General features: G+C 38.5%; 2 protein-coding genes across 3 annotated transcripts; both read left to right on the top strand.

Moving 5' to 3' along the window:
• Positions 1-689: 689 nt before the first annotated feature.
• Positions 690-12,828, top strand: tada2a (transcriptional adaptor 2A). 2 transcript variants are annotated; one of them, XM_089014101.1, is made up of 15 exons: positions 690-854; positions 1,379-1,485; positions 1,587-1,646; positions 1,934-2,025; positions 2,976-3,133; positions 4,214-4,302; positions 4,615-4,687; positions 4,769-4,832; positions 6,677-6,720; positions 8,495-8,605; positions 9,237-9,305; positions 9,412-9,544; positions 10,888-10,931; positions 11,072-11,151; positions 12,200-12,828. In XM_089014101.1, the coding sequence occupies exons 1-15, from the start codon at positions 830-832 to the stop codon at positions 12,383-12,385; spliced, it is 1,335 nt and encodes a 444-aa protein (XP_088870227.1). In that variant the 5' UTR covers positions 690-829; the 3' UTR covers positions 12,386-12,828. The 2 variants fall into 2 exon arrangements, with proteins under 2 accessions (XP_088870227.1, XP_088870226.1); XM_089014100.1 differs by having other exon boundaries at positions 9,237-9,308; positions 12,200-12,822.
• Positions 12,829-13,109: 281 nt separating this feature from the next.
• On the top strand, positions 13,110-16,501 carry dusp14 (dual specificity phosphatase 14). Its single transcript, XM_089014103.1, has 2 exons — positions 13,110-13,802; positions 14,667-16,501. Exon 2 carries the CDS (start codon positions 14,743-14,745, stop codon positions 15,397-15,399), a length of 657 nt encoding a protein of 218 aa, XP_088870229.1. The 5' UTR covers positions 13,110-13,802; positions 14,667-14,742; the 3' UTR covers positions 15,400-16,501.
• Positions 16,502-23,432: the final 6,931 nt, after the last annotated feature.

Below are 23,432 nucleotides of genomic sequence, written 5' to 3'. Positions count from 1 at the left end.
ATAATTAAATCTTTCTGCCGAATGGGGTTTCACCTCAAAATTAAAACACTCACATTTGTATCTGATTACTGGATAAACCTTCATTTTGCGTTACTTTGTCCACCGAACATTGTGATAGCAGAAAATAGGATGCATTGTATTACCGATTTCCTTTTGGTCACATGACCTACAGTTTCCCTCCAGTTTTTCGCTTTTATTACATTATACATTATTTTTCTAACGTACTTTGAGTGTGGCGGATGGACAGATTTTTTTTTGTTTCAAATTAAAAAACACGCAGTCTTGTCTGTACGTACTGTTTTCCATGTGTATCGCGTTACTACGTCATTTCTTTACGTATTTAGCGTTCCAGAATGCCGTCACCCGGAAGATCTTTCGTAATAAATATTGAACAAGACATTTGTAATTATATAAATGTATTCCAAACGTACACGGTTCGTCTCAGTCATTATCGATAAACGTAATGTGCCGTTAGACTTGCAAAAATAAAATTAACTTTCTGACTCGTGTCGTCTTCTGACTCGTATGGGGTTATTATTAATTAATAGACACAAATAAAGCCTTAATCTCAATTAGCCCTGTGATGGCATTCACTTTAAAAATCTGATGCAACACTACCATCTAGTGGCCAAACTAAAAATGCATCCCCCTCCTCACCTTCTCGGCCTCTTCGTGCTATCTGCGCTCGACTAGTTTGGACTGAGGAACGCAGCCATGTGTTGAGTCGAGAAAAAGCGATAATCCAATAGCGTTAATTTTATCGAGAAACATTCCCTTTTTCCCCTTTTTTTGCTCTTCTCCCCCAACTACAATCTTAAAGTGAAGACACATGGACCACCTATCTTCTTTCGGGAGTAAGTGAAATTGTCATACGAGTTTTTCGGCCGTTATATTGTCCAACAACTGAGGTAGCATTGTTATGCTAGCAATATCGTACAGCGATGTACCACTAAATTTTGTTCGAATTGATTTCTGTATGGAAAATGCATGGCTAAAATAACACATTTGTCTCCTAAACTTAGCGTTTAATTGTTTTATTATCGTTTTAGCGTTAAAAAAAATCGCAAATTATTTCGCTAAATTCAAGGCTGATTTGTTAGGTTGCATTAGCACTATTTACCCGTAACAAAAATGAATAGACGTTTTATTGTCTTCTGAGGTCTGCAAAAATCCGGTTTGTTCACCTAATACTGTTACCATTAGTCTAGTCATGGTTTAACCCCCAACTTTAACCCCGAGCCAACTTGTGTTGCCTAGTATATGATAGCTGTCCACGTTAAGCGCTTTGTTACAGCTTCAGTTGTTGTTAAGTCGCCATATAAATCAATATGTATTGTATTGTATTGTATTGTATTGTGTGCTCCGCGACCCCCCTCAGACGACCCATTCGATAAGCCACCTTGCAGAGGCTGCTCGTCTTACCTCACTGAGCCTTACATCAAGTGTGCGGAATGTGGACCTTCACCTTTCCTCCTCTGCCTCCAGGTAACAATATGTCCACTCCAAGTAAAATAAATTCATTTTATTCTGAATAATCCCTCAAAAGGCTTCTCCCTCTGTTTTTCTGTTTGTTTTCCCCCTACTAGTGTTTCACACGAGGTTTCGAATACAAGAAACATCAGAGTGATCACAAGTATGAAATCATGGTAAATTTGAAGGATCCGTCGGGGACATCTTTCACGTTACTTCAACTGAAACAGTCACGCAAACGACTTAAATGTACTTATATATGCCTTAAACATACATTCCATAGAAAATATAGCACTGACGCAATTTACGAACGAATTCACCTTACGAACGACCGATCGGAACGTATCTCGTTCGTAAGTTGGGGGGGGGGGGTGTCTGTATTACAAATGTGGTTGCACCTCTCACCAGTTTCTCAGGTCAGTAATAAAGTCGATTTGAGTAATGTTCCCGTTTGTTCATCCAGACGTCAGACTTTCCCGTTTTGGAGCCCGGCTGGACTGCGCAGGAGGAGATGGCTTTGCTTGAAGCTGTGATGGATTGTGGCTTTGGCAACTGGTTAGTGCATTACAGTGATACCTTGGCTTACTAACTTAATTGATTCGCAGACAGACTGTGTAAGGTGAAAAGTGTGTATCCCAAAAAATAATTTCCCATAGGAAACCATTAAAATGAGAATAATCCGTTTCCATGTCCTCAAAAAAACAATAATTTTCTACTTTCTAATTTTCTAAGTCTTAAAACTACACAACATATACCTTATTTTATGTATCATGAATGTGCTATGGTATTATAATTAAAGAAATAAACCGTACAGTATAATAAAGTCGTTTTATTTACCTTTGTGATGGTCGTTGATGGATTGATGGAATGGAGTGGCCGGTTTCATCAGCATTGAACACTGGATGAGGACCGTAGCCTTCTTTCTTCACCATTTTGAGGAATGATCCCTTGTAGGTGCTTTCTCTGCCATAATTTTACCTTGTTCCTCATCAATTGTGTTCTGTTTAGCTGGGTTGATAGCTTTTTGCATCAAGTGTACAGATGGTTTGTGCGGGTTGTTTGTGGAGCCGGATTGATGGGAATTTTAACCTTGCAGTCTATACTATCAACATTGAAACAAGTCCAAATTTCACAGTTTTCTATTCATTTTGTCACTCTGTCGTCTGCCTGTCTCTTTAATGTTTAAACCACCTCCGCTCACTGCTGCGTTCTTGACCAATCATGTGGCTTTGACCGAAAACGGGCGGGGAATAGAGGACAAAAACAGTTGGCTGCCATTTTCTTGTTAGAACGGGCTCGTTCGCGAACGACACATCAGTCATTGTGGCAGCTCCGTATGTATCCCGAAAAATAGTTCGTATGCCAAGGTAAAATGGTCATAAATTTAACGTTCCTAAAACCAGAAAGTTCGTAAGCCAAGGGGTTCGTAAACCGAGTTATCACTGTATATCGCTATGTTTGATGTTGCTTCTTTTGATTTTCGTTGATGAGCTTGTACTTCCCAGGCAGGACGTGGCCTACCAGATGCGCAGCAAAAGCAAGGAGGAGTGCGAGAGTCATTACATGAAGAATTTCATCAACAATCCTCTCTTCTCCTCGACGTTACTCAGCCTGCGCAAAACCAAAGACGCTCGCTTGGCGGACAGCGCTATTCCTTTTAAACGTCAGTGACGCTAAATAGATGCTAAGATACATTATGTAACATAATGTTTGTAAACGCGTCAGCATTACGGTAATTATGGACAGAAGGAAGGAAGGGAGTGACCACCACCGCCTGGAATTTAAAACAGTGGTCAATTTTTACACTTAATTCATTCCCAAATTTATTCGGGAATTGAAAATATGACTTAGAGCGCCATTCCCGAATTTGTTCGGGTTTTGACTTTTCATGCTTGGGTGCCGATAAAGCGCTCGTCAGACCTCTGGCAATTTTTTTTCCATTCCACGAGGGGGCAGCATTGTCCTTTTTCCCCATGCTAGCGCTTTGTTCCAGCTTCAGCTATTGTTAAAGCGCTATATAAACCAATACAGGTAACATCCGACTTATGACCGACTTGACTTACGACCGCCCGTACTTACGACCACGACCTCCTGACCCTATTTTATTTTTTTTTTAATTCTGTGCCTGGTACCGCAACGCACTAGGAGGCCGGCAACGCGTCCGACAATTTTGGCCAGCCAGCATCTCACGCTTGCACAGCAATCGACCGCGTGATGGCGCCAGAGAGGGGGGTAGTTTGCGAGTCAGCCTCTGAGTCTCTATTCAACATTTTGAATGTATTTCGACTTACGACCATTTTGACTTACGACCGTTTGCTCGGAATGGAACTCGTCGTAAGTCGGATGTTACCTGTATGTACAGTATGTATTGCATTGTATTTTGGACATCTGCCCTCATTTCAAGCTCATATAACTCCAGACCTATAAATGTAGGAAATAACTTTTTTTTTCCCGATAAAACAAGAGAGTCTAAGGTTTCTTACGCTGCATTCAATGTTTATGTCGTCCTAAAACTCAATATTCTGTGGGTCCTGGAATTCGAGTGACAATGACAAAAACCATGGCACTACACTAGACACATTTTTGCACATCATCTGGCGCTGAATGAGTTTCACAAAAACACAATTAATCCAGCGTAAGCTGTTAGTGCGTAGTATGAATCAAATGTCCAAAGGCTTCACTTTTTTTTTTTAGCATGTCTCACTAAAGCATAAAAAAATACTAATCATATTCAATCTGACAGCGACCGAAGATCCACCTCGGCCCACGTTTGACTCTGCGCTGTCTCGAGACATGGCGGGATACATGCCGGCCAGAGCTGACTTCATGGAGGTGAGGGATTTCATTTGGTAAGTGATTTGCGGCAGCTTCATGCGCCAGAGTTCACTCAACCCAGAAGTAACTCAAATAGATAGAAAGCTAGCTAATAGATAGCCAGCTGGATAGCCATATCGCTAATAATTAGACAGCTACATAGCTAGCCAGATAGCAAATGGATAGCCAGCTGGTTCGATAGCTAATAGATCGGAAAGAGATAGCAAATAGAGTTGGGCCTCTCTTCTTTCAACGTTGAAACTCGCGCACAAATGTGTTTTACGTATAATACGTAATAATCATCATCTTTTTCTCTTTTTGACCACACAGGACTTTGACAACTACGCCGAATGGGATCTGAAAGACATTGACTTTGTGGACGATGATTCAGATATCCTGCGCGGTGAGTATTGAAAACCGTTCGGAGAAGCCCGACCGCACATGTTGTTGTTAAACCGTCATAAAAATGAAAATATTGTTCCAGCTCTCAAATTGGCTGTGGTGGATATTTACCATTCAAGATTAAAGGAGCGACAACGCAGGAAAAAGTAAGTTTGACGAAATCTGTCATGATGCTAGTTCGTCACAAGGTGGCATTGTTGACATTTTAAGACACGGGTGTCAAAGTCATTTTTTGCCGTGGGCCACATTGTAGTTCTGGTTTCCTCTCGAGGGCCGTTATGAATTTGGGGAAGCCATTAGAATGTTTAAATCCCTTCAAATATTACATATAGAGCACACAGCAAATTAATGAATAACTCGTTTTCAAATCTGAAGTCAAGAATAATGACTTTTATTGTGGTTGACATCCAAAAATATGACATTTTGGCTTAGATTTTAGCAATCATCATGGAATTTAACAAGTTTGATTTGCTTTCGCGGGCCGAAAAAAATGATGTGGCGGGCCTGATTTGGCCCGCGGGCCTTGACTTTGACACCTGTGTTTTAAGTGTTGATTTTTTTTTGTGTGTCAATATCCATCCATAACAAATCCAAAAGAAAAATGGAGTGATCACATTCCAGTCTTTCCCCTAAGAAATGTTCAGGAAGCTCCAAGACTCACACAATATTGCAATCTGTTACAATACATGTTGTTGAAACAAAAATAATAATAATAATAAATAATAAAATTTAAAAAAAAATTGAAAATAATCATTTTAGAAAATTGGGGTCTCATTCAGTCAAAAAAATGGAAATCACCATTTTAGATTTGTTTTAATGTAGAAAATTGCTGTTTTAGAAAAAAAATGAAAACATTTAGAAAATCACCATTTTAGAAAATTGTGGCCTCATTCCGTCAAAAAAAAATTGAAAATCACAATTTTAGAATGTTTTTTTAAATGTCGAAAAGTTTAGTAAAAAAACTTGAAAATCATCATTTTTGTGTGATGTAGAAATATGGCATTTTAGAACATTTTCCAAAAAATGTTGAAAATCGACATTTTAGAAAATGTTTACAAATTTAGAAAATCACCATTTTAGAATTATTTTTAATGTAGAAAATTGCCATTTTGTAAATTTTTAAAAAAAATTTGAAAATCACTCTTTTCGATTTTTTTAAAATCACAATTTTATAAAATTGGGATCTCATTCATTCAAAAAAACTGAAAGTCACCATTTTAGATAAAAAATTCAATTAAAAAAAGAAAAAAAACCCTTTTAGATTTTTTTTTAATGAAGAAAATTGTCATTTTAGAAAATTTTTCAAAAAATGTAGAAACTCACCATTTTGGAAAATATTTTAAAATGTTGAAAATCACCATTTTAGATGTTTTTTTATTTTAAAATCAAAATTTTCAAAAATATAAACAATTGAAAATCATAATTTTGGAAAATTGCGGGCTCAAAAACAAACTGAAAATCATGATTTTAGATTTTTTTTTAATGTAGAAAATTGCCATTTTGGAAAATAATAAAAAAATCAATAAATTTAGAAAATGGCCATTTTAAAAAATGTTTTAAAAATGTTTAAAAAATTGGAAAATCGACTTTTTAGAATGTTTTATTATTTGAAAATCACCATTTTAGAAAAAAAATATTAAAAATTGTCATTTTAGAATTTTGTAAAAAAAATTAATTAAAATCACCGTTTTAGAAAATTGGGGTCTTATTCAGTCAAAAAAAACTGAAAATCATCATTTTAGAATTTTTTTTAATGTAGAAAATTACCATTTTGGGAAATATTAAAAATAATTAGAAAATCACCATTTTACAAAATGGTGGGCTCATTCAGTCAAAAAAAATGAAAATCACCATTTTAGAATAGTTTTTTAAAATGTAGAAAATCACCATTTTAGAAAAAAATTCAAAACATTTTGAAAATCGCCGTTTTAGAAAATATTTACAAAATTAGAAAATCACTTTTTAACGTATCTGTGTGTGTCTCTTTCAGGATTATTCGCGATCACGGACTCATCAACATGCGCAAATTCCAGGGTGAGTTGCCCTCTGACACCCACATGCGCAAATGGTTGCTATGGCTACAAGCTAGCCGCTACACTGCAGTATCGACGAGTTGACGCGCGACGTGGCATGATGCTCGCCAGGCACAACGCGTGTGCGTGCGATTGGTCAGCGGAGGTTGAACTTGTGTGCTTATGATTTATTCATGTGAGCCCCCCCCCACGACTCCATCGCATCAGTCCTTATCTCTCAGGAGACAAAAGACAAGTCCCCCTCTAGCCGTCGTGCTGCCGAACTGTCGTCATGGAGACTGTCAGGGATTGTGTGTGTGTGTGCGTGTGTGCTGGTATGTTGATATCCGAGCCTCTCTCTCAAACACCCCCTCAGCAGCTTGTCTCTAATGTGTTGCTCGGTTTTGAGACAAACAAGCCTCCAAGGTGGCCAATGCACCACACACACAGGTGCAAATAGCGATGCATGCTAATGTAAAAAAAAAAAAAAAACACACAAAGAAATAGACTTTTTTTTCATGATTAAAAAAGAAACAAGGCCAGATGAATCGATTTTAGTGTGACGCATAACCTGTACAAGTTAATTGAAAAATAATGACATTATTCACAGAGGACAAGTAAAAATAAACAACTGAGCTAACGTTCTCATAACCAAGGATACATTTCCGAATTAAGCACTCACATTCTAACGAGTGTTGATTCGCTAGCTGTTAGCTATCTATTTGTTAGCTATTAGCTATCTATTCGCTAGCTATTAGCTATCTATTCGCTAGCTTTTAGCTATCTATTCGCTAGCTATTAGCTATCTATTCTCTAGCTGTTAGCTATCTATTCGCTAGCTATTAGCTATCTATTTGCTAGCTTTTAGCTATCTATTCGCTAGCTATTAGCTATCTATTCTCTAGCTGTTAGCTATCTATTTGCTAGCTATTAGCTATCTATTCGCTAGCTTTTAGCTATCTATTCGCTAGCTATTAGCTATCTATTCTCTAGCTGTTAGCTATCTATTTGCTAGCTATTAGCTATCTATTCTCTAGCTGTTAGCTATCTATTCGCTAGCTATTAGCTATCTATTCGCTAGCTTTTAGCTATCTATTCGCTAGCTATTAGCTATCTATTCTCTAGCTGTTAGCTATCTATTCGCTAGCTATTAGCTATCTATTTGCTAGCTATTAGCTATCTATTCGCTAGCTATTAGCTATCTATTCGCTAGCTTTTAGCTATCTATTCACTAGCTATTAGCTATCTATTCTCTAGCTGTTAGCTATCTATTTGCTAGCTATTAGCTATCTATTCGCTAGCTATTAGCTATCTATTCTCTAGCTATTAGCTATCTATTCGCTAGCTTGCCACCAAATATTGAGTTGTAGGACTACATAAACAGTCAATGCAGCATACAAACCTAAACCCTAGGAACATTTTTTTTCCTAAAAAAAAATGTTAATTCCTAAATGATATGGGTCTAGAGTTATCTGAGCTTGAAGTGCGGGCAAGTGTACAAAATACAATGCGATACATACCTCTTGGTTTAGATAGCGCTTTAACAACAGCTGATAGTGGAACAAAGCGCTAACATGGAAAAAAGAAAAATGCCTCCCCCTTGTGGCAGGGAAAAAAAAACATTGCCAGAGGTCTGGCTAGCGCTTTATCAGGCACCCAAGCAAGAAAAAAAAACATACCCTGAACAAATTCGGTTTCAAATTCGGTGTGATTTCCTCAAAATGACTCAGGTGTTTTATCTTCCTGGCTGATTCTTTTTGTTGTTGTTGTGTATTTTTCACTCTTTTCTGTCACAGTCCACGAGCACTGCTACCCCAAGGAGGTTCAGGATCTCTATGACATCATGAGACGATTCGCCAGAGTCACGGGACCTGTTGAACATGACAAATTTATCGAGAGCCACGCGCGTCAGTATTTGACATCACATCATGTTCTTACATACCGGCACAATTTTAATTTTAATTTTAATTTTAATTTTAATTTTAATTTTAATTTTAATTTTAATTTTAATTTTTTTAATTTTAATTTTAATTTTTATTTTAATTTTAATTTTAATTTTTATTTTTTTAATTATTTTTTTTGTGTGCTGTTATTATTATTTAATTCACTGCTAGGTGATGTGCAAAAATGTGTCCACTCCAGTGCCAGGGTTTTTGTCATTGTCACTCAAATTCCAGGACCCACAGAATATTGACTTTTAGGACTACATAAACATTCAATACAGCGTTTAAAAACCTTAAATGTTCTTCTTTCATCAGAAAACAAAGAGTTAATTCCTAAATTATATGGGTCTGGAGTTATCTCAGCTTGAAATGGGGGCAGCTGTACAAAATACAAAACATCCGTATTGATTTATATAGCGCTTTAACAACATCTGAAGCTATAACAAAGCGCTAACATGGATAAAAGGGAAATTCTGCCCCCTTTTGGAATAGAAAAACATCACCAGAGGTCTGACCAGCGCTTTATCGGGAATACATTTGGGAATGGCAGTGAATGAGTGATTTTACTATGTTTTTTTTTTTTTTTTTTTTTTAGTGCAATTTGAGCTCCGGCGGGAAATCCGCAGACTGCAGGAGTACCGACGGGCCGGGATTAAGTCTTCTGGTAGTAAGTCCAAGAAGCCCCACACCACCGCGAACTGCTCACAGCAGCGAGTGGTCATCGGTGGTCTTTTTTTTTGTGTGTGTGTGTGTGTGTGTGTTCAACTCAGGCGCCAAAGTCTACGAACGTGCCAAGCGAATGCGCGAGGACGAACGTCACAAGCGCACCATGCTGTGCGACGTGCTGCAGTACATCCAAGACGAACGAGCGTGTCAACAGTGGCTCAGCAAGCAAGCCGCCATGTAAGACAAAGATGGCCACAGGCAGTGTGTGTGTGTGTGTGTGTAGAACACTTTTGTATAATAATAATAATACATTTCATTTCGAAGTGCCTTTCAAAACTCTCAAGGTCACTTTACAGTCAGAGGAGAAGTTTTTCTGTGGGTGAGCAGCGGCAGCCACACGCGCCACTGTTCACTCAACCCAGAAGTTACTCAAATAGAATAGTAAGACAAATACAGTGAGACCTCGGTTTACGAACCCCTTGGTTTACGAACTTTTCGGTTTACGAACGTTACATTTATGAATATTTTACATTGGCATATGACGTATTTTTCGGGATACACACGGAGCTGCCAGAATGACTGATGTGTCGTTCATGAACGAGCCCGTTCTCCTGACAAGAAAATGGCAGCCGGCTTGTTTTGGTCCTATATTCCCCGCCCCCAGTCGTCGGTTAAAGCCACGTGATTGGTCAAGAATGCAGCCGTGAGGTGAGGTGATTTAAACATTATAAAGGCGACAGTAAGAGTGACAAAATTGATAGAAAACAGTGAAATTTGGACTCGTTTCAACTTTAGCCTGTAAGGTTAAAATATCCCATCAATCAGGCTCCACAAATAACCCGCACAAGCCATCTGTACATTTGATCTGTGCTGTACGTCATGCATATTAGCATATTTGACAATAAAGCTGACTTTGACTTTGACTTAGATGCAAAAAGCTATCAACCCAGCTAAACAGAACACAATTGATGAGGAACTAGATAAAATTATGGCAGAGAAAGCACCTACAAGGGATCATTCCTCAGTTTATTTCTTTATAATACCATAGCACATTTATTATACATAAAATAATGTATATTATGTGTAATTTTAAAGCTTAGAAAATTAGTTTTAAAGCTAAGAAAATTAGAAAGTAGAAAACTACTTTAATAGAACATTAGAGAGTAGAAAATTATTTTTCTTTAAATTATTTTCTTTGCTGCTGTCAAATGTAAATTTCTCCACTGCGAGACTAATAAAGGCAAATCCAAATCCAATCCAATCCAAATCCAATTATGTTTTATCAGGGCCTGGGAACGGATTATTCTCATTTTAATGGTTTCCTATGGGAAATTAATTTTTGGGATACACACTTTTCACTTTACACACTCTGTCTGGGATGCAATTAAGTTCGTAATCCAAGGTATCACTGTATCTGTTTCCAGCAAAAGCATTTCCTGTTTGCATGTAGCACGTATTTTTCGAACTACAACTTGAATTTTGCAGCCATTTTGGTCTTTCTCCGAATTCGATCCAATCTAACGTGGTCCGTGAGTGTCACTGTTTATTAATCATGTCACTTTTAACCCCCTCTGCGACAGAGATGCTGGCATCACGCCAACCGTCACGGCCATCACGACATCAGGTAGCCGCGTTATTTCCACTTGCGGATTTCTATTGTGTCCGTTTGTCACAAATAAGAGGTCACGTGCTAGTAGAAAAACTCGCACAACCAAGTGCAACCAAGCGTATTGTGTATGTATGTATGTGTGTGTCTCTCCATAGCAACAGGCAGGAGGAGCGCACCTCCTCTCAACCTGACCGGGTTGCCTGGTACAGAGAAGCTCAACGAGCGAGAAAAAGAGGTATGCAGGTCGATGTTATAGGTTAGGTTTCCAAGCCAGGGTTAGGATTTATAATTAGATGGTGTGCAAGGCCATTTTAAGCCTTGGTTTGGGGGGTGGATGGAGTTCCAGACCAGGGAAGGTGCGCTTTATAAGGCAGGCTAATTTTTTTTAAGCTAGTGCTTCAATGTAGGGTTTTAAGCAAGGATTGAAGCTAGCTATGTAGCGATCTGGCGGGCTACATAATGAGCACTTTATTTGCTTGCTATTTTCTATCTATTAGCTATGTGGCTGGCTCGCTAGCTATCAAGCTAGCTATCTACAGTAAAGTCTCGTTATATCGATATCGGATATATCGATAGTCCCGGTTATATCGATACTATTTCTATGCACGCACAGAGAAAATTACATGCAGAGTCGGATATATCGATAGTCCCGGTTATATCGATATTTTTTCGGACTCCCTTGAATATCGATATAACGAGACTTTACTGTATTAGATATCTGGCTGGCTAGCGAGCTAGCTAATAGCTATCTATTACCCTGCTAGCCTATTCTTGATTACTTGTTGAAAAACTCATTCACTCGAGGACATTACTAAAACAAATAAATAAATAAATACATAAATATATACATTAATAATAATAATACATTTGATTTATAAGCACCTTTCAAACCTCTCAAGGTCACTTTTCAGTCACAGGATAGGTTTTGCTGTGGGTGAGACAACAAAAACTAAATCACAAATAATATGACAACGCAAAGACACAGAGTCATTCATTCTTCGGCACTTGCTGTACCCTCTTTGTGACATGAAGCAGTTCTAGATGAAAGAGGAGAGGATCAAAGCGTCCTTTTTACCAGTGGATCAGGGACCTCATGGTTAAAATGTGCACGTCTGCTACGAGCTAAATGTTGAAAGCAAACACGAAGCTGTAGCATCCATTGATGAAAAAAAAAAGACTGTCTCACATCTCCCGTCCCACGTAAATCCGCTTCTATTCCAAGCCGCGGCATTTCCACATATGCATCGGCGCTCTACCGTGTTCTTGTTTTTTTTTCGCTTTAGCTGTGTCAGGTGGTGCGCCTGGTGCCCGGTGCGTATCTGGAGTACAAGCAGGCCCTTTTGAACGAATGTCGCCGTCAAGGCGGCCTGCGGCTAGCTCAGGCGCGAGCGCTCATCAAGATCGACGTCAACAAGACGCGCAAGATCTACGATTTTCTCATCAAAGAGGGATCCATCACCAAGGCGTAGCGCCGTTTTTCTCCTTCATCGCAACATCAACGTTTCGAGAGATGGACTTCAAAATGAGACTCACTTTCTTTGTGGATAGAAAAAGCTCGGAAAGACTTGGCGTCAAAGGTGCGGAACATTCCGGAGAGATTTTGAGAAAATTTGGCCAATGGTAAATTTTCATGTTAACTTGAACTGTGTGTGTGTTTTTTAAGTATTTTTAATTGTTAACATTCCAATGAATGTGAATTGATGGAAACGTAGAATTAAACCAGTAATTAAAAAAAAAAAAGCTTGGATTGGATTAGCCTTTATTAGTTTTGCAGTGGAGACATTTACATTTCGCAGCAACAAATTTATGAAAGGAAGAGGAAAGGAAAGGAAGAAGTAGAGAAAACAAACAATACAGGAGCTGCTGGAAAGGTAGCCACTCTCGCGGCGCCATTTTGAAGTCAAAAGAACAAAAATAAATAACAAGTAATATGATGATAATAATAATAATACATTTCATTTATAAGCGCCTTTCAAAACTCTCAAGGACACTTTTCAGTCACGGGATATTTTTTTCTGCGGGTGAGCAGCGGTAGCCACACACGCCAGCGTTCACTCAACCCGGAAGTAAATAGATAGAAAGCTAGCTAACCAGCTAGTAGATAGTTAATTGATAGCCAACAAATAGCTATCTAGATAGCTATCCACCTAGATAGTTATATAGCTAATAGCTAGCTAGGTACAGTAGTTAGCTAGTACACCGAATGTCACGATTAAAATACACAGATAGAAAGCTAGTGTTTCAAACAAGAAATTCTGATCGTATTTCACAGGAACGAGTAACTCGTAATTACGTCAAGGGTGTCTCTAAAAGTGGTCAATTTTTACTAAATTAGTTTCAAACGGGTGTTAAGGTTTCAAAATAGGGGTTGTAAACTAGTAGTTTAAAAGTAGGCGTGTTTTCAAAATTATTCCAACTATAGTTAGGGCTTCGAATTCGAGTTAGGTTTTCAAAGTAGGGTATTTTTTGTACTGAATTAAGTTTATCTGATGTATCTCGTCGAAGTATTCGGCACTTTACGGTCGTCTTTTATCGATGGGAGCAACGAGAAGTCAACGCCCCATAAAAACTGTAGTACCCATCATGTCCTCTGCGTGTCGCCATTGTCCCCGCTCACTTGGTGAAAATGGGAGGAGTCAACGGACCGCGGTTGTGCGGGTCCTTGCGTGGATTTTGTCGTCATGACGTTGGCGTGTCCTGCACTTTTACTTGTTGTACACCCCCTCCCCCCCGTCTCCTTCCCACCACCTCTCCCCCATTACCTCCCACTCTTTGCCATTCTATCCTTGACGTGATTTGGCGTTGGCGGCGGACTGAGTGGACGGACGCTGGCGTTGCGTTGAAGAACAAACCGTCATCTCCCCATCTTCCTTTTCATTCGCATCGGTGAGTGGCGACGTGTAAACGCCAATATTTTATTGTTTATACATTACGCGTTTCTCTAGTTTGCTGGTGATTGTGTCAATGTACCCAAATGTACATATATTTCGCCAATAAATGCTCAAAATGCCAATATTTGAGTTACGAATAGGGGATTGATGTTGTCAGTACTTTGAGGGTGTCAATCGTAAAATAATGTACCATATTTTCCGAACCCTTGAAAGGAAAGAAGAAGATTTTCCGGTATATAAGGTGCACCCAAAAGCCTTATTTTTCTTCAAAAGATAGCCCTGCGCCTTATACACAGGTGTGCCTTATATGTGAAGTCATATTGAGCCACAACAGGTCTCGCAACTACTGTCAGCAGCCACCGACTCCATTTCCCTCCTCCCCTGTAGAAGTAGTGCGTTAACAGCCTCTATAGTAGCGCCTTATAAAGTGGTGTGCTTAATATTTGAAAAACTTTTATACATTTAGAGATTATATTTAGAAAGCTTTTGTCATTCATTGAAGGCGTGCCCTATACTCTGGTGCGCCTTATAAATGGAAAGAGTATGAAAATACACCATTCATTGGGGGTGCGCCTTATACTCCGGTGCGCCTTATACATCTATTGGCTAGCTGCCGCTGCTCACCCACAAAAGAAAATGTATCCTGTGACTGGAAAGTGACCTTGAGAATTTTGAAAGGCGCTTAGAAATGAAATGGATGATTATTTATAAAATATGGAACCCAACATTTGAAAAAAGTGGTGATTTTGCAGTCGTCTCTATTTTTTTCCCACCAAATTTAAGATAGTCTGCTTCAAATGTGTTGTGTACACAGTCTACAAAACACCGTTTTGACCAATGTGATTTTGTTTTCTTGCAGGAGTCCTCCTACCCTACTATGACTTTGTCCTCCTGAGCGATTGATTCTACTGTCTGACATCTTGTCAACTTCATCCATGGGCTCCCGCAGCCAAGGTTTTTTACCACACCACCACCACCATGGCCACCACCACCATCACCATCGTAGCTCCTCCTTGGCCCCCCTTCCATCATCATCGGCGGTGGCGGCGCCCCGTTTGCTGTCCGAGGGCGGCATGGCCCAAATTACGCCAGTCCTGTTCCTGAGCCGAGGCAACGTGGCATCCAACCGCGGCCTACTCCTATCCAAGGGTATCACGTGCGTGGTCAACGCCACGCTGGAGCTGCCCAACTTCAACTGGCCGCATGTGGAGTACGTCAAAGTACCGCTGGCCGATGCGCCGCACTCGCCCATTTCACTCTATTTCGACGGCGTGGCCGATAAGATCCACAGCGTGGGCCGCAAGCGGGGCGCCGTCCTGGTTCACTGCGCGGCAGGCGTCAGCCGATCCGCCTCGCTGTGCCTGGCCTACCTCATGAAGTACCACCGGGTATCGTTAGCCGACGCCCACACCTGGGTCAAGGCCCGGCGCCCCGTCATCCGGCCCAACGGCGGATTTTGGCGTCAGCTCATTGAGTATGAGCGCAAGCTCTTTGGAAGGAACTCGGTCAAGATGGTGCAGACGCCCTACGGGGCCATCCCGGACATTTACCAGAGGGACCGCCACAGTCTGGCCCCCTACTGGGGACTGTGAACCCCTTCGGTCAAGATGGTGCAGACACCCTACGGGGTCATCCCTGACATCTACCAGAGGGACCGCCACAGTCTGGCCCCCTACTGGGGACTGTGAACCCCTTCAGTCAAGATGGTGCAGACACCCTACGGGGCCATCCCGGACATTTACCAGAGGGACCGCCACAGTCTGGTTCACAGTCCCCAGAATGGGTGACTGTGAACCCCCGTCGGATCCACCGGCGATTATTTCTGGAGACGCAGGGATGGACCACAGGTGCAGTCGATCTCTTGGTGTTGACTGTGCTTGTCATGATGTCATGTGAATGGTAGCATTTTTTGACAGCAGTGTACAGTGAAGGCCCAGTCCCTCCCCCTCCGCAGCCTGAGTTGAATTTGTTCCATGTGCCTTGATTTTACAAGCCTCCTAGTTCAGATCCCAGATCAACTTTTCTGATTGAAATGAATGGAAATGCCATTAATCCGTTCCAGCCACTCCAAAAACACGAACAGATATAGGTTATTTTTATCATTATTTTTATTATTAATAATAACATCTCAATATAAGAATCACACTATAACATTGTACTTATAGAAATATCAAATATAATATCCAGAACCCACATGTGTCAAAGTCAACACGGGTTGAGTTTGATTAAACCAGATCAACTTTTCTGATTGAAACGAATGGAAATGCCATTAATCGGTTCCAGCCACCCTTAAAACACAAACAGATAGGTTGTTTATTGTTATTATTATTATTCATAATAATAATAAAATGTTAATGAACTGTAAGTAAGCGTTTGTTGAAACGTGATTAGATTTATGATTTAAAAACCTACTTTTTAAAATGATTAAAATGTATAATAAACAAAAAAAAAAGTTCAGTGGGGCACAGGCCTGAGGATTTTCTCTCATCCACATAATTGTTTGTAGTGTATTGTGGCGCTATCGTGTTCAATGATGATTCCGGTTGGCTTTTGGTGAGCCCGACTCAAAGCACAAAAATGACATAACGACATTGATACATTGGTTCAAATTAATTATTAGCATCCAGTTGGAAAAAAAGACCGCAAAAAATAAAAACAAAGAGCCTGAGCCAATATTTGTTTAAAAAAATAAAGACTTCCACACAAAATGACCGCCGCCATTTCTATTCAGTCTGTTTTGAGTGTTGGGCAAGATTGTGTTGAAGCTTTTCGATGAACACAGCAGCTGGTGTTACGTTTTTTTTTTTTCAGATAAAAACACCTTACTATACGTGGTCGTTTTTTCGGCTAAAAACGCCTTACTATACATGATTGTTTTTTTCGGCTAAAAATGCCTTACTATACATGGTCTTTTTTTTTGCTAAAAACGCCTTACTATACATGGTCGTTTTTTTCTGTAAAAAACGCCTTACTATTCATGGTCTTTTTTTTCGGCTAAAAACACCTTACTATACATGGTCGTTTTTTTTTCGGTAAAAAACACCTTACTATACATGGTCGTTTTTTTGAGCTAAAAACGCCTTACTATACATGGTCGATTTATTCGGCTAAAAACGCCTTACTATACATGGTCGTTTTTTTCAGCTAAAAACGCCTTACTATACATGGTCGTTTTTTTTTTTCAGCTAAAAACGCCTTACTATACATGGTCGTTTTTTTCAGCTAAAAACGCCTTACTATACATGATTGTTTTTTTCGGCTAAAAAATGCCTTACTATACATGGTCGTTTTTTTTTTCAGCTAAAAACGCCTTACTATACATGGTCGTTTTTTTTCAGCTAAAAACGCCTTACTATACATGGTCGTTTTTTTTCGGTAAAAAACGCCTTACTATACATGGTCATTTTTTTGGGATAAAAACGCCTTACTATACATGGTCGTTTTTTTCGGCTAAAAACGCCTTACTATACATGGTCGTTTTTTTCCGCTAAAAACGCCTTACTATACCTGGTCGTTTTTTTCCGCTAAAAACGCCTTACTATACATGGTTGTTTTTTTCAGCTAAAAACGCCTTACTATACATGATTGTTTTTTTCGGCTAAAAATGCCTTACTATACATGGGCGTTTTTTTTCAGCTAAAAACGCCTTACTATACATGGTCGTTTTTTTTCGGCTAAAAACGCCTTACTATACATGGTCATTTTTTTGGGCTAAAAACGCCTTACTATACATGGTCGTTTTTTTCAGATAAAAACGCCTTACTATACATGGTCGTTTTTTTTTTCAGCTAAAAACGCCTTACTATACATGGTCATTTTTTTGGGCTAAAAACGCCTTACTATACATGGTCGTTTTTTTCAGATAAAAACGCCTTACTATACATGGTCGTTTTTTTTTTCAGCTAAAAACGCCTTACTATACATGGTCGTTTTTTTTTTTTGCTAAAAACGCCTTACTATACATGGTCGATTTATTCAGCTAAAAACGCCTTACTATACATGGTCGTTTTTTTCAGCTAAAAACGCCTTACTATACATGGTCGTTGTTTTCAGCTAAAAACGCCTTACTATACATGATTGTTTTTTTCGGCTAAAAATGCCTTACTATACATGGTCGTTTTTTTCGGCTAAAAACGCCTTACTATACATGGTCGTTTTTTTCCGCTAAAAACGCCTTACTATACATGGTCGTTTTTTTCCGCTAAAAACGCCTTACTATACATGGTTGTTTTTTTCAGCTAAAAACGCCTTACTATACATGATTGTTTTTTTCGGCTAAAAATGCCTTACTATACATGGTCGTTTTTTTTCAGCTAAAAACGCCTTACTATACATGGTCGTTTTTTTTCAGCTAAAAACGCCTTACTATACATGGTCGTTTTTTTCCGCTAAAAACGCCTTACTATACCTGGTCGTTTTTTTCCGCTAAAAACGCCTTACTATACATGGTTGTTTTTTTCAGCTAAAAACGGCTTACTATACATGATTGTTTTTTTCGGCTAAAAATGCCTTACTATACATGGGCGTTTTTTTTCAGCTAAAAACGCCTTACTATACATGGTCGTTTTTTTTCGGCTAAAAACGCCTTACTATACATGGTCATTTTTTTGGGCTAAAAACGCCTTACTATACATGGTCGGTTTTTTCAGATAAAAACGCCTTACTATACATGGTCGTTTTTTTTTTCAGCTAAAAACGCCTTACTATACATGGTCGTTTTTTTTTTGGCTAAAAACGCCTTACTATACATGGTCGATTTATTCAGCTAAAAACGCCTTACTATACATGGTCGTTTTATTCAGCTCAAAACGCCTTACTATACATGGTCGTTGTTTTCAGCTAAAAACGCCTTACTATACATGATTGTTTTTTTCGGCTAAAAATGCCTTACTATACATGGTCGTTTTTTTCCGCTAAAAACGCCTTACTATACCTGGTCGTTTTTTTCCGCTAAAAACGCCTTACTATACATGGTTGTTTTTTTCAGCTAAAAACGGCTTACTATACATGATTGTTTTTTTTCGGCTAAAAATGCCTTACTATACATGGGTGTTTTTTTTCAGCTAAAAACGCCTTACTATACATGGTCATTTTTTTTCGGCTAAAAACGCCTTACTATACATGGTCATTTTTTTGGGCTAAAAACGCCTTACTATACATGGTCGTTTTTTTCAGATAAAAACGCCTTACTATACATGGTCGTTTTTTTTTCAGCTAAAAACGCCTTACTATACATGGTCGTTTTTTTTTTGGCTAAAAACGCCTTACTATACATGGTCGATTTATTCAGCTAAAAACGCCTTACTATACATGATTGTTTTTTTCGGCTAAAAATGCCTTACTATACATGGTCGTTTTTTTCGGCTAAAAACGCCTTACTATACATGGTCGTTTTTTTCCGCTAAAAACGCCTTACTATACCTGGTCGTTTTTTTCCGCTAAAAACGCCTTACTATACATGGTTGTTTTTTTCAGCTAAAAACGCCTTACTATACATGATTGTTTTTTTCGGCTAAAAATGCCTTACTATACATGGGCGTTTTTTTTCAGCTAAAAACGCCTTACTATACATGGTCGGTTTTTTTCGGCTAAAAACGCCTTACTATACATGGTCATTTTTTTGGGCTAAAAACGCCTTACTATACATGGTCGTTTTTTTTTCAGCTAAAAACGCCTTACTATACATGGTCGTTTTTTTTTTTGGCTAAAAACGCCTTACTATACATGGTCGATTTATTCAGCTAAAAACGCCTTACTATACATGGTTGTTTTTTTCAGCTAAAAACGCCTTACTATACATGGTCGTTGTTTTCAGCTAAAAACGCCTTACTATACATGATTGTTTTTTTCGGCTAAAAATGCCTTACTATACATGGTCGTTTTTTTCAGCTAAAAACGCCTTACTATACATGGTCATTTTTTTGGGCTAAAAACGCCTTACTATACATGGTCGTTTTTTTTCGGTAAAAAACGCCTTACTATACATGGTCATTTTTTTGGGCTAAAAACGCCTTACTATACATGGTCGTTTTTTTCAGCTAAAAACGCCTTACTATACATGGTCGTTTTTTTCGGCTAAAAACGCCTTACTATACATGGTCGTTTTTTTTCGGCTAAAAACGCCTTACTATACATGGTCGTTTTTTTCCGCTAAAAACGCCTTACTATACCTGGTCGTTTTTTTTCGCTAAAAACGCCTTACTATACCTGGTCGTTTTTTTCCGCTAAAAACGCCTTACTATACATGGTCGTTTTTTTCCGCTAAAAACGCCTTACTATACATGGTCGTTTTTTTTCAGCTAAAAACGCCTTACTATACATGGTCGTTTTTTTCGGTAAAAAACGCCTTACTATACATGGTCATTTTTTTGGGCTAAAAACGCCTTACTATACATGGTCGTTTTTTTTCAGCTAAAAACGCCTTACTATACATGGTCGTTTTTTTCCGCTAAAAACGCCTTACTATACATGGTCGTTTTTTTTTCGGCTAAAAACGCCTTACTATACATGGTCGTTTTTTTCCGCTAAAAACGGCTTACTATACATGGTCGTTTTTTTCCGCTAAAAACGCCTTACTATACATGGTTGTTTTTTTTTCTGCTAAAAACGCCTTACTATACATGATTGTTTTTTTCAGCTAAAAACGCCTTACTATACATGGTCGTTTTTTTCGGCTAAAAACGCCTTACTATACATGGTCGTTTTTTTCAGCAAAAAACGCCTTACTATACACGGTTGTTCTTTCAGCTAAAAACGCCTTACTATACATGGTCGATTTTTTCGGATAAAAACGCCTTACTATACATGGGCGTTTTTTTCAGCTAAAAACGCCTTACTATACATGGTCGTTTTTTTCTCCTAAAAACGCCTTACTATACATGGTCGTTTTTTCGGCTAAAAACGCCTTACTATACATGGTCGTTTTTTTCTCCTAAAAACGCCTTACTATACATGGTCGTTTTTTTCGGATAAAAACGCCTTACTATACATGGTCGTTTTTTTTCGGCTAAAAACGCCTTACTATACATGGTCGTTTTTTTCTCCTAAAAACGCCTTACTATACATGGTCGTTTTTTTCCGCTAAAAACGCCTTACTATACCTGGTCGTTTATTTCCGCTAAAAACGCCTTATTATACATGGTCGTTTTTTTTCGCGCTCAAAACGCCTTACTATACATGGGCGTTTTTTTTCAGCTAAAAACGCCTTACTATACATGGTCGGTTTTTTCATATAAAAACGCCTTACTATACATGGTCGTTTTTTTTCAGCTAAAAACACCTTACTATAATTTATTGGGAGGGGCTAAAAACATGCAACCATGCATGGGTGATTATTTTTGGAGAGGGAATTGAACCGGTAAACTTGTGCATGAAAATCATGCACTCTACAACTGAGCTACATCCCCATTCTACTTGTCTAAAAATGCTTTACTATACATGGGCGGTTTTTTTTCGGTAAAAAAAACGCCTTACGATACATGGTCTTTTTTTTCCGCTAAAAATGCCTTACTATACATGGTCGTTTTTTTCGGCTAAAAACGCCTTACTATACATGGTTGTTTTTTCAGCTAAAAACGCCTTACTATACATGGTCGATTTATTCAGCTAAAAACGCCTTACTATATATGGTCGTTTTTTTCGACTAAAAACGCCTTACTATACATGGTCGTTTTTTTTCGGCTAAAAACGCCTTACTATACATGGTTGTTTTTTTCAGCTAAAAACGCCTTACTATATATGGTCGTTTTTTTCGGCTAAAAACGCCTTACTATACATGGTCGATTTTTTTCGGCTAAAAACGCCTTACTATACATGGTCGTTTTTTTCGGCTAAAAACGCCTTACTATACATGGTCGATTTTTTCGGATAAAAACGCCTTACTATACATGGTCGTTTTTTTCAGCTAAAAACGCCTTACTATACATGGTCTTTTTTTTCTCCTAAAAACGCCTTACTATACATGGTCGTTTTTTTCAGCTAAAAACGCCTTACTATACATGGTCTTTTTTTTCTCCTAAAAACGCCTTACTATACATGGTCGTTTTTTCGGCTAAAAACGCCTTACTATACATGGTCGTTTTTTTCTCCTAAAAACGCCTTACTATACATGGTCGATTTTTTCGGCTAAAAACGCCTTACTATACATGGTTGTTTTTTTTCGGCTAAAAACGCCTTACTATACATGGTCTTTTTTTTCGGCTAAAAACGCCTTACTATACATGGTCGTTTTTTTCTCCTAAAAACGCCTTACTATACATGGTCGATTTATTCAGCTAAAAACACCTTACTATACATGGTCGATTTTTTTCGGCTTAAAACGCCTTACTATACATGGTCGTTTTTTTCGGATAAAAACGCCTTACTATAAATGGTCGTTTTTTTTCGGCTAAAAACGCCTTACTATACATGGTCGTTTTTTTCAGCTAAAAACGCCTTACTATATATACATGGTCGTTTTTTTTCGGTAAAAAACGCCTTACTATACATGGTCATTTTTTTGGGCTAAAAACGCCTTACTATACATGGTCGTTTTTTTCAGCTAAAAACGCCTTACTATACATGGTCGTTTTTTTCGGCTAAAAACGCCTTACTATACATGGTCGTTTTTTTTCGGCTAAAAACGCCTTACTATACATGGTCGTTTTTTTCCGCTAAAAACGCCTTACTATACCTGGTCGTTTTTTTTCGCTAAAAACGCCTTACTATACCTGGTCGTTTTTTTCCGCTAAAAACGCCTTACTATACATGGTCGTTTTTTTCCGCTAAAAACGCCTTACTATACATGGTCGTTTTTTTTCAGCTAAAAACGCCTTACTATACATGGTCGTTTTTTTCGGTAAAAAACGCCTTACTATACATGGTCATTTTTTTGGGCTAAAAACGCCTTACTATACATGGTCGTTTTTTTTCAGCTAAAAACGCCTTACTATACATGGTCGTTTTTTTTCCGCTAAAAACGCCTTACTATACATGGTCGTTTTTTTTTCGGCTAAAAACGCCTTACTATACATGGTCGTTTTTTTCCGCTAAAAACGGCTTACTATACATGGTCGTTTTTTTCCGCTAAAAACGCCTTACTATACATGGTTGTTTTTTTTTCTGCTAAAAACGCCTTACTATACATGATTGTTTTTTTCAGCTAAAAACGCCTTACTATACATGGTCGTTTTTTTCGGCTAAAAACGCCTTACTATACATGGTCGTTTTTTTCAGCAAAAAACGCCTTACTATACACGGTTGTTCTTTCAGCTAAAAACGCCTTACTATACATGGTCGATTTTTTCGGATAAAAACGCCTTACTATACATGGGCGTTTTTTTCAGCTAAAAACGCCTTACTATACATGGTCGTTTTTTTCTCCTAAAAACGCCTTACTATACATGGTCGTTTTTTCGGCTAAAAACGCCTTACTATACATGGTCGTTTTTTTCTCCTAAAAACGCCTTACTATACATGGTCGTTTTTTTCGGATAAAAACGCCTTACTATACATGGTCGTTTTTTTTCGGCTAAAAACGCCTTACTATACATGGTCGTTTTTTTCTCCTAAAAACGCCTTACTATACATGGTCGTTTTTTTCCGCTAAAAACGCCTTACTATACCTGGTCGTTTATTTCCGCTAAAA

Source organism: Hippocampus bargibanti, linkage group LG14 (assembly GCF_051943395.1).
Source record: "Hippocampus bargibanti isolate YZ-2025 linkage group LG14, ASM5194339v1, whole genome shotgun sequence".
Lineage (NCBI taxonomy): Eukaryota > Metazoa > Chordata > Actinopteri > Syngnathiformes > Syngnathidae > Hippocampus > Hippocampus bargibanti.
The sequence above is the reverse complement of the archived record's forward strand: the minus strand, read 5'-3'. Positions and strand labels throughout refer to the sequence as shown.